Raw genomic sequence first — 13096 nt, 5'->3', positions numbered from 1 at the left:
ACAAAGGCTAGCATATTAAATGATTAATGCCATTTTAATGCATGTATTATCATAACTATAATTTACAGTAATTTACAATTATCATCCATCCCCTCAAACAGAAAGAAATGAAACAATCTATTTTTTGGCTAAAAGAAATTCGATGTTTGAAAAATGATTTCTCAGCCAGCACACAAACAACCGATTCGCTGGATTACACTTCTCACAGTGATGAATGTATCCATGCAACTCAAATACACGATTGAACATTCTTGTCAACTGTAAATGCTGGCCTACTATCTCACTGTTCAAGAAATTACAACATACAACCACAGCTGTATATCACTGAACGTTGCATTCCAGCTCACTAACCAACTGTTTAAAAACTGACAAGATACAACCACAGCTGTGTCTCATTGAGTGCTGCATTCAGGCTTACTATCTAAGTGTTTGAGAAATGACAACATACAATCACAGTTGAATTTCACCAAGTGCTTCATTCGGGCATACTACCTAACTATTTGAGAAATGACAAGATACAATCATAGCTGTGTCTCATTGAGTGCTGCATTCAGGCCTACTATCTGACTGTTTGAGAAATGACAACATACAATCACAGCTGTGTCTCATTGAGTGCTGCATTCAGGCCTACTATCTAAGTGTTTGAGAAATGACCAGATACAATCATAGCTGCGTCTCATTGAGTGCTTCATTCAGGTCTACTATGTAGCTGTTTAAGAACCAACAAGATACAATCATAGCTGCATCTCATTGAGTGCTTCATTCAGGCATACTACCTAACTATTTGAGAAATGACAAGATACAATCATAGCTGCATCTCACAGAGTGCTTCATTCTGGCATACTACCTAACTATTTGAGAAAAGACAAGATACAATCATAGCTGCATCTCACTGAGTGCTTCATTCAGGCATACTACCTAACTATTTGAGAAATGACAAGATACAATCATAGCTGTGTCTCATTGAGTGGTGCATTCAGGCTTGTCTTCTTCCGGATCGTTTCCTTTCAGTGCATCAAACATACTGGATGCCCTGCTGATGTCTAGATTCCCCTCCCTCCCGGCAGACACTGATGATGGCAGCAGTTTTGTCTGGATGTGGTCGTGGTGCTCTCGCCTCAGTCCTGGTGTCTCCGAATTGGAGTCTGGATAAAAAGGAGAGGAAGACAACATGAATTGTAATTCAGCTTTAGCTTACAGAATGTTTGGCAGACCAAGGACAAAAACTTCCTCATTCTGGGGTAAAAGTACTCATCACTGCAACCCATGAAATCAGTGATTTTCCATCCACTTGAAAAAAAGAACTTTGAGGATATGCCATATACATATAATGGCATACATTGAGAGGAACACAAGTTCAGCATCATAACATTACAACACCAAGAAAACAAAAATGTTAATGTTATCACGTGACAGACATTAATCTTTGTAGTTTTCACACTTGCCTACTTTTTCACATGTGTATCCCCCTCCGCCCTCCCGAAAAAAGCAACACAAAACATGTGAACTTGCTCTGTACAAAATTCCATAACAACTCTGGGAAGAGTGATGTTTCTAAACAGCAAATTTAAATTTTGCTGTTGTCTGATGTATAAAACAAATAAGGCGCACAATTAATGTGATGTCTGAGTTATGTGACAAGATTATCAAGGTACACTCACGACTCCAAGGCAAATGACCACTTGGCAGTCAAGCAGTGAGAATCTATTCATTATCTATTCATTTGCATTCAAGCTTTAATGCTTGATATTCACAATTCATCAAACAACATTCCCACACAAAATGTGACATGGGGTATGTTCTCTTACAGTAATCATCCAAGGTTGATGTGATAAGTTTGTAAAGTAAGACATAGGAAGCGAAAAAGCGATACAAACCTTGAAGGGGCTGAGTTTCCCGAGACTCCACATGTTTGGAGGCAAAGTAAGTTTTGACCTTCTCCATTCTTTCTCTCAAGTACAACACTTCCTCCTTCAAGCGGGTATTCCTTGTCCTGGAAAGAGGAGACCACAGAACATTTCCAAAGTACCATACGAGCTTGAAGTATGAGTTATTCACATACGTGTCCATTTTATAGTCTCTGATATTAAAGTATGTTACTTATGTAAGTAAGATTATATAGGCATATTACCTGTCGCAGTCCAAAGATAATTAAATGGAGTTGATACATCTGATCAAATATGCATCATATAAGGAGGCTGAAACAGTAACAAATAGCTTCTTTTTTAAAAAACTGTTTCAAAGAAAACATTGATTCATAGTTTTCATGTCTCCATAATCTAGTGTTGCCAGGGGTATTATGACTTCTGACGATCTGTCAGAGGTAGTAAATTTGTTGGTACTGTTACCACTTGAGGACAAGCTCAGCTTTTGAAATTGAATAAACTTTTAATGTACAACCAACTTTAGATGAGCTGAGTAAATTTGGGAACAGAAGGCCAAAGTTTTCAGGTAACAGAATTAATGTCAAAGGAAAGGTTTGTAATTCAAGCAACAGTTTAAGAAGGTAAGACCTTATTCTCTTAATCTAAGCACAATGGCAGATAATTACATGTAAGTCTAATATTTCTATGACTTTTGGTGGATGTGGTAGAAGCAAAGCTTCTGTTAAATGCGACAGTATAAGCCATGCCGGAATAAATCATGAAAATCTGGAACATGGGGGGGATTTCATGAAGCATTTTGCCCGACAAAGTTGTCGGATAAATTTGCTCTCAGCCAGTTAAATGGAAGGATTTCAGTAGCTTGTAACAGTTTGTTAGAAAAATATCTGACCAAAACGCTTCATGAAATGCCCCCCCCCCCCCCAAGATAGCCAGGACCAGGGATCTAAGGTACGTTGAGAACAAATTCTGTGACTATCACATATTGATATGACTAAAAAAGCATTTGAAAAGTGTTTACAGACCCAACACAACAAACAGACAGATATCTTTACAATACTAACTCATTGTGATAGAACTAAGTAGAAAATAAGCAGTGGTGTTTTAGTTAGCATTATACCCTCCAATATAGTGATGTCTCTAGATTTGGGTGAGGGGGGTTGTCCTTTTCAGCACAAATTAAATATGCTCTTAGTGTACAGGACTGTGCAACAAACCTGTTGTAAATACAGGAGACATTTGTTTGTTCTGCTGCTCATACAGTGACAAATTAAAGGGATCACATAGTTTTGGTTGAGACCTAATTTCAGGTTTCTTACATTTTTTTGGTGAGATAATGACAAACCTCTTATGAAATATGAAAGAGCATGTAATTCTATTAGGAATTCAATGTCTATTTGATGAAAATTGGTTTTGAAATGTATGAGATATCCTAAAAAGAGCGATTCCAGTAAAGTGTGGGACCCACACTTTATTACGATCGCTTTGTTTTATTTTGTTTTTGGATGTTTCAGTCATTCTAAACCTGATTTTCATCAAATAAACTTTGAATTCCTCTTAAAACGGTATGCTCTGTACTATATAATAAGTGTTTTCTTGGTATCTCACAAAAAGTTAGAAGCCGAATTCTCATCTCCACCAATACTGTACCATCCCTTGAATGCATACCATATACTGATATGCTCACTCAAAAGTTATTTCAAATGGTTAAAAAAAATGGATGTTCATTGCTTTGAATCAAAATATCTTTCTTATCATCATATGTCTTTGAATTGTTTCTGATACTTTAAGAAAGGTGTACCGTTGATCCTATCTACTCACACTTGTTCATCTCTCTGGAGCTTCAATGTTTCCATCTCTTTGTCCATTTTCTCTGTCTTTTTATCAGCCTGCTGAGCTTTCCTCTTCAGTGACTCGTTCTCTGCCCGCAGCGAGTAGAAGGCGATATCATAGGCACTGCTAGAACCACATACTCCTGCCTCTGGGTAGTTTGCAGATGACAACACTGTTCAGGGTTAAGAAGAAAGATCAACTCATTCACAAATTGGCCCTTTCAACTGCAGAGGAGTTGGTTCATGCAAGTGCTTGTATGTGTTCCTGCTAACATGTATGACTATAGGAATCATTTATGACATTTTCATTGCAATTTATGCCTAGGTAATATCTTAGCCTCATTCCATCTACATAACTCACATTTAAAATTACCTCTTTGCAAATCTGAGGTTCCCTCCCTTCAACTTTTGTCTCTGTCTTTGGGCACGTATTACTCATCTAGCTGTATAAACTTGTGAAGACATTGCAATCAAGTATTCAAACTCATCTATGATAACATAATGAACATGTTAAACCTCGACGCTACATATCAATTATCACCATCCTGTACATGTAGTGCTATGAAAACTTACCTGAGCTATCAGCAGCCTTTTCATGCATGCGCCTCATTTCAGTTTTTAGTTGCCTGTTTGTCTTCTCCAGGTATTGCTTCTCATTCTCCAGTTCTTTTACCCTACAAAGAACAGAGTTGAAGACAGATACACAGTCTTAATTACAAGGAGACAACAAACATTTGTCACAAGATTAAGAATTCTATGCAACCAGCAAAGCTGCAAGTGGACAGGTGTGTACCAAGGCAGAGAGATAAAAGATGCATGATAGTACAGCATTGTAGGTACATATGAACATGCATTCAGAAACTTTTCAACAGAAAAATGGTACAGAGACCCATGACATCATTTCTGCTGATAAGCAGTCAAAAATTACTTGAATAGTAGTATATTAGTACATATGAAAAAAAAAAATCACATTGAAATGACATACTTAGAATCATCTTTAACCACTCACTCTGCACAATAAGAATAGTGCAAACTACTACTCATCCAACAAAAGCGACTGGCAATCAGGGCATGAAATAAAAGCTTACAAGACCTGCAGAGAAAGAACACTGCTCACAGCAAATATCATAAATCAGGCACTACTAATAACTATTCTCTGTCGACAGCCTTTAAAACCAGTCCATTGCCTTTTCAAGTCAAGTAGTTATTCACAGATCAGAAAAGAAACTAGGATAGTATGAAATATAGGAAAGCTGGAGAAAGCATCTCATGGGTGCCTACCTCTCCTCCAGCTGAACAGTCTGTCTGACACTATCCATCTCCATCTTCTTCAGCTTCCAGTTTTTGGAAGCAACCTCACTCTTCAGGCTGGCAACCTCATCTCCACTGGGCTGGCCTTGTTTCAGCTGTGCTTCAAGCTCACACACACGCTTTGTTTGAGTTTCCTAAAGGAGGGAAATTATTGCACTTCAATACAGTGATACGCATTCCATTGAGTACCTTGTACCTAACTTGCTCATTCACCATTTGTCAGAATGAAAGGGCATTTACAATTTCTACATTCTCCACCTATCAATAACCCCCACTGTTTATTCGTTGCTGTTGTTTTTGTTGTTGTTGGTTTTTTTTTTTTTTTTTGGGGGGGGGGTGGGGGGAGGGGGATAGTATCTATAGATTTCAAACAGTGAAATTAGCATTAACACAGAAGCTGGCACTCCTTACAGGGTTAATACACATAAGGGCAAGTTCAGAATGAAGCACATACAGATTGCTTGAAGGAAGACTTCATTACACAGCAGCATAATGAATACTTTAAAATCTCATGAACTTGTCAGTTGACTGTAACTTCCATGAGGTTTAAAACTAATGCTATCACATGTTTTATTTTACAAGTGGAAGTTGGAAAGATGATCACTTCCCCAAACTCATCAATAAAATCCCACTGAAATATGCATTACATGCAACTGATTGTAACATCTCATACATACAGTGACCCTGACAGCTCTCATTAGGTACATATGAGCTCAAATTGATTGTATTTTGACGAAATCTGACCCAGCTTGCATACCAGTTTCTGCTGGGCTTCCTTGGCCTTTGCCTTCTCCACGTCCAGCTCTGCTTCCATTTCTAGGACAGCTGACCGATACTGCCCCTCGGTCCTTGTTGTTTCTATGATGGCATCCCGGCGAACGCGCCGCAGTTCTTCCTTTGCCTTTGCCTTCCACTTCTCTAGGGCTTCCTGAACCAGCAAAGACAGGGTCAGAAATCTAGTGAAAAATGTTTTCCTGCACGTAATCAAAGTCAGCATCAGAGAGTCCAGCAGCCAGTTGTAAAACATTTCTGTCCTCAATTCAACTTAAAACTTTGCAGCTATCACAGCCAACAACTGAAATGTACAAACCTGATTGGCTTTTCAAAAAGTGCAATGATTATCCCTCATGGCTGCAATCATTGTCAGGAACAATCATTGCTACGTGCCCAGTCATAAAATCAAAAGTTCAACAAGGTGAAACTCTCACAAATAATCATTTTACCACAGTGAAGCAATGAGGAAAAGGATTAAAAATTAACTCCAAGAATGCTGGTATCAGCAACTTTCAATCTATAATATGAAGTGTGATAAAGTACAATTTTCAAGAAAGGCAACAATTTGCTAAATGTTAACTTGCCTTATCATTCTTAAGGTCTCTGATCTCATCTGTTAGTTGACCAAGTTCTTCCTCCTTTGTCTTCAGGACAGCTCGTAGTCCTTCAGTCTGAGCATTCTGAAGAAAGAGAAAAGTGAGAGGAAAATAAAATATACAGAGACATAAGACACATATAGAGAGAGAGGACAATGAAGAATACATAGCAGAGTCATACAAATGAAGAAGTCATGAAAAATCTCATATTTCATACAAGATCAGCAGAACTTCAGAATTTCAAAATAGAAATAAACTTTTACTGACAGCTGTATTAGCAGTGCTTATGCTTTAAAAAAAATGAAATAAAAACATATACTCAAGGACTTCCATCAGTATTTTCTGAGGTAGGTTAAATTAGAATCCCAGACAAATAGAGAATGGTAAGAGAATGTTGTCATAACTATGGTTGTCATCATAATTAATAGTGTTATCATCATTTTCATTATTATCATCATCAAACACTTGATCAAAAACAACAAAACATCACACATGTTTCAACAGGAAGGACTAAAAGTGTATTTTGTCAATGCAATAGCTTTGGGTTTACCTTTATATATGTATTTATTCAATCATGGCAAACTCCATCTCCATCTATCACTCATGTTCTGATAAACACTAAAAAACTAAAATTTCATATACAGTAACATAGATATAAAAAATTAAAAGGAAAAAAAAAAACAGTTGCCATGGCATCAAATAAAACACACAGGAATTGGTTCGAGCATGCCCACAGTATCACTTTCAGAAGAACATATACAGTGGTGCATGAGAATGAACAGACTCTGAACAGGCAGTTTACCTCCTGCTCCTCCAGCTTTTCACTTTCAAGAGCCTTTAACTGCTGTAGTCTCAGCAATTCCTCTGATTTCTCCTTCAGGGCAGTCTGTGCAGCATCAAGTTCTGCTGTCCTGTTTTGAAAACAATGCAAGTGATAAAAATTTGTAATCCATGGAATCTTCACGGACTAAAAGAGCAATCATGAACAATACATATAAGGAAGGTTCATTTACAGGAGTAAATTTGATGATGCAAATAAAAAGATGCCATCAATCTAGGGTCATATGATAAGATTGTCTAGCTTTATATCAGCCTTAGACTACTGCTACTCCCATACATAAATAAAACGTTGAGACAGACTCCTGCACACTGTCTGCATGTAATTTGGGTCTATCTCAAGTCTATCTTCACATCTCCTGCCAGAAAAGGTGAGACAGGAGACAGAAGTCCATCTCAAGGAAAAGTGAAACAGGTGCCCACTCGAGGAAAAGTGAAACATGACACTAAAATGAGAAGTATCAAATTTGTGCATGGGTAAAAAACAGTCATTATTTATGGGTAACCAAGACACTGAATGGTTTGGTAATAGAAAAGCTTGTTAGATGATTTCAAAAAGCACACAGGAAAAAGAGAAGAAGAAGAGTTTCAGGAAAATGAGAGCTAAAATGTGGACACTTTGTACTGTGCAACAACAGCTAGAATATTGTTAATGGCAGATTTACCGTGGTGTTGTGACAGGATCTAATCATACAAAATGAAACCTTGATTTCAACAAAGAAGAGAATGATACCTAATATTTGAGTATAAAAACAACAGATCTGGTGACATTCATGATAGCAATCATAATGAAAATTCCGCTCATAGATGAAAGAACGGTTGGTTTCGTAGATGAAAGGACAGTAGGTTTTATAGATGAAAGGACAGCAGGTTTTATAGATGAAAGGACAGTAGGTTTTGTAGATGGAGGCATATCACTTGCCTTTCAATTGCTGTTTTCTGCAGTGCCTCCAGCTCTGACTGCACATTGGCTAGTTTCACTTCAGACTCTGCCATTCCATCTGACTTGTTTTGGGCCTCCTGGAGCTGCTGACGGAGTTCAGAGGTCAGGGAAGCCATGCGCTCCTTCTCCTCACTCAGCTGGTGTTCTAGGTCAGACTTCTCTTTCTGGGTCTTGGCCAACTGGGCACTGACTTGATCCTGACATGGACAGTAGCATGATTATAAACATATAATATATACAGAGAAATACTTTTGTATCTATGAGCACAAAATATCATAGAAACAGTGACACAATGGGTACCCTCCATAACTCAAAGCATATCAGTCATGTCATCATTACATAATCACATTTTTACAGATTCCACATGTCAAAGTCTATGTCTACTTCTGCATGAAACCATGGATTTTTGTAATTTCCGATTCATAGTAGAAACAGGCTACTTTATCATAGACAGGCTCATGTATATTGCTTTCATAACTTCTGACTATATGTCTTAGACTGAAACAGTCGACATTCAATACCTCTACACTTGTTACAAAATGAAGCATTAATTCTGCTCGCTTGGTGTTGAGTACCAGACATCTGATTTGATAAAACAAATATCCTAGGAATGATGTTAAAACAAAGGCTTATGATTTTTTTTTTTTAATCAATGACATGAATGCACAACATGGAGTGTCATGGCACCATAGCAAGGCCCAGCTGTGTAACAAGATCTCACCTCAATTTCCTTCACTTCTGTTTCACTCGTCTGGAGTAAATCATGAAGCCTCTGGATTTCATGCCTGGACTGTGCCTGAAAAATGGTTTCAAAGGACAGAATATAGTGTAATACAGAGAGAAACCTACTACAGGAGCCTGACTTGTACATATCCTGAGTCGTTTAAAAAAAAAAAATCACAAATGCAAATAGATATGTAAGTGTTATTTTACTTCTTTCCATTTCTCTTTTAACCATTGGAAAACAAAAAACAAAAACAAAACTTGTTCTAAAACAGGGGAAATTGCAGACCAATGGAAGAGATACCTATGATCACAAGACAAGCATTACAAAAGTAAAGTTGATTGTCAGGAGAGTATTTTTCAGTATGTAACACAATCTGAAGTAAATTAAATCATCCTCTTTTTGTTGATAGATTAAAATCAGTCAACTTTTTTCATGATCCCCTTTTTCCACAAAGGGAATTTCTCAGTGTTAAAATAGAGATATGGATTATCTCTAAATGGGTCTTTGCAAAAAGAATTGTAATTTAATTAATACATTTCTGCTCTAATTTACGAATCAATGAGGGGGTTGTTGCCTTCAAGAAGGGTAAGCTGTCATACCTCCTGCTCTTCTGCCTTGGAATTTTCATGTTCCATGAACTCTTGTAGTCTGAGAACTTCTTCAGTTTTCTCAGCAAGTTGGGTCTTCACAGCCTCAAAGTCAGCCACCCTGTTGCACACACATTTAATAAAAAATAGTGGATTTGATTAAACCTCTCAGTGAAACAATCTTACATCCTAGAGACACTGTAGATTGACATTATGTCGCTGAAAAAACTGAAAGAATTAATGGAAGTGTACGTGACATGACATTTAGCGAGAGACTGATGAGATCATGTGACATGTGGTTTACGTGTGAAATCAAATGCTGTGGATAATCAAACTATATCAATTGTTTATTTGAGTGTGAAGCCCCCCCCCCAAAAAAAAAAAAAAAAAAAATAATAATAATAAAAAATAAATAAATAAATGAAAAATAATGATAATGTTCTGTATAGTAATAAGATCACTGACATGGCACTATGTCTAAATACACTGTAAGTCTTCTACCAAAAAATATACAATGTTAAATTTACCATACACCAATGAAATAATTACTTACTTTGCAATGAAGTGAACGACATTAACACAACCTTTATAATCTAATTTTCAATGCTACAAAAATAAAAACAAAGAGGAAATTGGAGAATTCAATGCATCAACATGCACAGTGGGATCTTACCTGGACAAGTCCAATTATGAAAATGAGATATCTTATGATATATTTGTGCTTTATGAATAGCAGTAAATAATGCTGGATTTTTGTACAGTTGATGTTAACAGCAGATCTATGTTTGAGCAAGCATTAAAGTGAAAACATAGTTCCGGTAAGGGTTTGAGAACCCGTTGGCACCATTTCATATGCTTGCAATATATCGAAAGAATCTACCAAGAAACTTATCTGGTTGACACAATTTGGCGGGATGATGAGTTATTTTGGAGTATTCTAAGATCAAAAGCGTGGTCGGCATACCGACTTTTATTCCAGAAGGATCTAGACTAACTCGGTCTCAGGGAAAACTCGGCCCTATTTCAGACAAAACACACAGTTCTTGATTGCCATATTCTGTACATAGGCGCTTGATATGTGCACATTAATTTTGCATACGCGCCAAAGAGGTTCTTTGATGCGCACGTTGTATCAACTTAAGCCATAACTGTGACCAGCCAAAATGCGAAGCGCTCCCATAGTACAACACTGTACAACCCAGAGGGACAACTCGGCGCCGCCGTCAAAGCGAGGCTGAGTTGTCCCTGAGTCCAAGTTCGCCTGACCCCGATCGGGTTAGTTCTGAGATTGCGACTCTGGCAAACCTTTTTGGTTAATATTTTGCATTTTTGTCGTTACCCAATGTTATTACAGCGTTATTTACGCATTTCTTAAGGCATATGTGTACATTTGGGAGCGAAATTTGACAATTTTTAAGGCATACCAGAACTATGGTTTGGCTTTAAATATAAGGTGTCCTTGCCTCTCGATAGCTTCATCCTGTGCTGCCACCAACTCGTCCTGAAGGTCTGCCAGCCTCATCTCAGACTTCTTCACTTTTTCCTGCACTATTTCCTCCCCTGCCAAAGCCTTTCCCAGCTTGCTGCAGGTCTCGTGCAGCTCTTGACGGAGGTCAGAGGTCAACTCTTGCTCCACTTTCAGCTCCTCTGCCAGCGCTGACCTCTCCTTCTGGGCCAATGTGAGCTGAGCACACATCTCATTCTGGTGGGTTTGAAATATTGAAGATTAAAGTCACACAGATTCTTGGCACTCGTTCATAATCTGAACACTTGTGACACAAGTTTAAGCCACATCACATGATACGATGATAAAAATAATGTGGAAATTCATGACCTTTCTCAATTCAAACATATAATATGAATGCAGAGCCAATACAACATGACTCACAGCCACTGTTAATGTGTTTTCTTCTCTCCTACAATGCCTCAACCTACCAGTATATCAAAAGTTCAGTTCACAATAATAAAAACAAACAGAATTAAGGCAGCAGCTTTAGCAATTAGGAAGCTCTCTGTATTAGCATATAAACATGGCTACATCAACACATAGCATGTCTACATGAATTTATCATTGCCCTATACTTCCACAATTTCCTACCTCTTTGTCTTTTATCTCTCCTTCCAATGATTGCTGTGATGTCTCCATTTCTTGTTGTAAATCAGCTAGTCTTGTCTCAGCCTCCTTCAGTTTTTCCTGCTCCAACTCCAATTGTTTCTGCAGGTCTTCTCTTTCCCCCAGCTTGCTGCAGGCTTCCTGGAGCTGCTGCCTGAGTTCAGAGGCCAGGGACTCATACTGCTCTTTGTCTACACCAAGCTGGTGTTGGAGTTCGGCCTTCTCTGTCTGGGCTTGTGTGAGTTGCTCCTGCAGCTTTTCTAGGCTCTGTGTGTAAAGTAACAATCATGGCACCTTGTTATTATGCACAGATATGAAAATTTGATAACATGAATTCATGCACAAATCTGCATAATGTCTTAACCCCTTCCCTAACAAACACACACACATACAAATGGGTACTTATAGTTCTCAGGAGGGCTCAAAATTAATCTTCCACCATCTGGGATTTGCTGGCAATACATCAACAGGGTCTACCAAGAAACTTACCTGGCTGATGCAATTTGCCAAGATGATGAGGCGTTGTTTTAGTATTTTGAGATCAAAAGTGTGGAACAATTTCAATTGTAGTACACAACTTTTATTCTAGAAGAACCCTCCCCGTTCAGCGTTGTGGGAAGGTAGAATGTTATGTGATGATCAATCATACTCTTGCAATCCTATTTTCCAACGAGCTATATGCAATCTAGCGCGGAAGATCCATGGAGATTGCTGTGGCCGGACTTGTCAATTATCAATGCTTGATTATGAAAAATTATTTAGAAACCGCAATCGGGTAAGCTCTGAGATTATGGACTTCCGCGAACCTTTTTAGCTAATATTTCTTTTTTTTTTCATTGCTGCCAACCTGAAATGGTTTATTATAGCATTATTTCACACATTTCTTATTCCTTATGTATATATTTTGGAGCAATAATCGGCAGTTCTCCATGCATACAACAACTACCTTTTGGATTAACACACAGTATTGGGAACCATTAGGACATCAATTCATCATTGCCCTAGACTTTCACAATTTCCTACCTCTTTGTCCTTCATCTCTGCTTCCAATGATTGCTGTGATGTCTCCATCTCTTGTTGTAAATCAGCTAGTCTTGTCTCAGCCTCCTTCAGTTTTTCCTGCTCCAACTCCAGTTGTTTCTGAAGGTCTTCTCTCTCCCCCAGCTTGCTGCAGGCTTCCTGGAGCTGCTGCCTGAGTTCAGAGGCTAGGGACTCATACTGCTCTTTGTCTACACCAAGCTGGTGTTGGAGTTCGGCCTTCTCTGTCTGGGCTTGTGTGAGTTGCTCCTGCAGCTCTTCTAGGTTCTGTGTGTAAAGTAATTCATACATGGATGGCACCTTGTTATTAAGTACTGACATGAAAGTTTAATAACATGAATTTATGCACGAATCTGCATACCCCTCCCTAACAATCACAAGCAAATACATGGGCACTTGAATCACTATATGTAAATGCTGGAGTCATACCAACCGATATCACACTAACATTTAAT

The 13096-nt window shown here is 38.2% G+C and overlaps 1 protein-coding gene across 1 annotated transcript in view; it reads right to left on the bottom strand.

The window, feature by feature from the left end:
* Positions 1 to 3700: 3700 nt before the first annotated feature.
* LOC139710504 (uncharacterized) overlaps positions 3701 to 13096 on the bottom strand; it is a 36613-nt gene continuing 27217 nt past the window's right edge. The window contains exons 23-33 of the mRNA XM_071622434.1: positions 12627 to 12908; positions 10954 to 11192; positions 9503 to 9611; positions 8898 to 8972; positions 8156 to 8373; positions 7199 to 7307; positions 6385 to 6480; positions 5784 to 5954; positions 4997 to 5160; positions 4289 to 4389; positions 3701 to 3888 (exon numbers count right to left, since the gene is read on the bottom strand). Of these exons, the coding sequence (XP_071478535.1) occupies positions 3701 to 3888; positions 4289 to 4389; positions 4997 to 5160; positions 5784 to 5954; positions 6385 to 6480; positions 7199 to 7307; positions 8156 to 8373; positions 8898 to 8972; positions 9503 to 9611; positions 10954 to 11192; positions 12627 to 12908 (1752 nt within the window). The remainder of the gene's footprint in view (positions 3889 to 4288; positions 4390 to 4996; positions 5161 to 5783; positions 5955 to 6384; positions 6481 to 7198; positions 7308 to 8155; positions 8374 to 8897; positions 8973 to 9502; positions 9612 to 10953; positions 11193 to 12626; positions 12909 to 13096) is intronic.

This window comes from Diadema antillarum, unplaced genomic scaffold (assembly GCF_040938485.1).
Source record: "Diadema antillarum isolate AM-2024a unplaced genomic scaffold, OU_Dant_1.0 seq00001536_RagTag, whole genome shotgun sequence".
Lineage (NCBI taxonomy): Eukaryota > Metazoa > Echinodermata > Echinoidea > Diadematoida > Diadematidae > Diadema > Diadema antillarum.
Note: the sequence above shows the minus strand (reverse complement) of the source record. Positions and strands in the feature narration are given on the sequence as shown.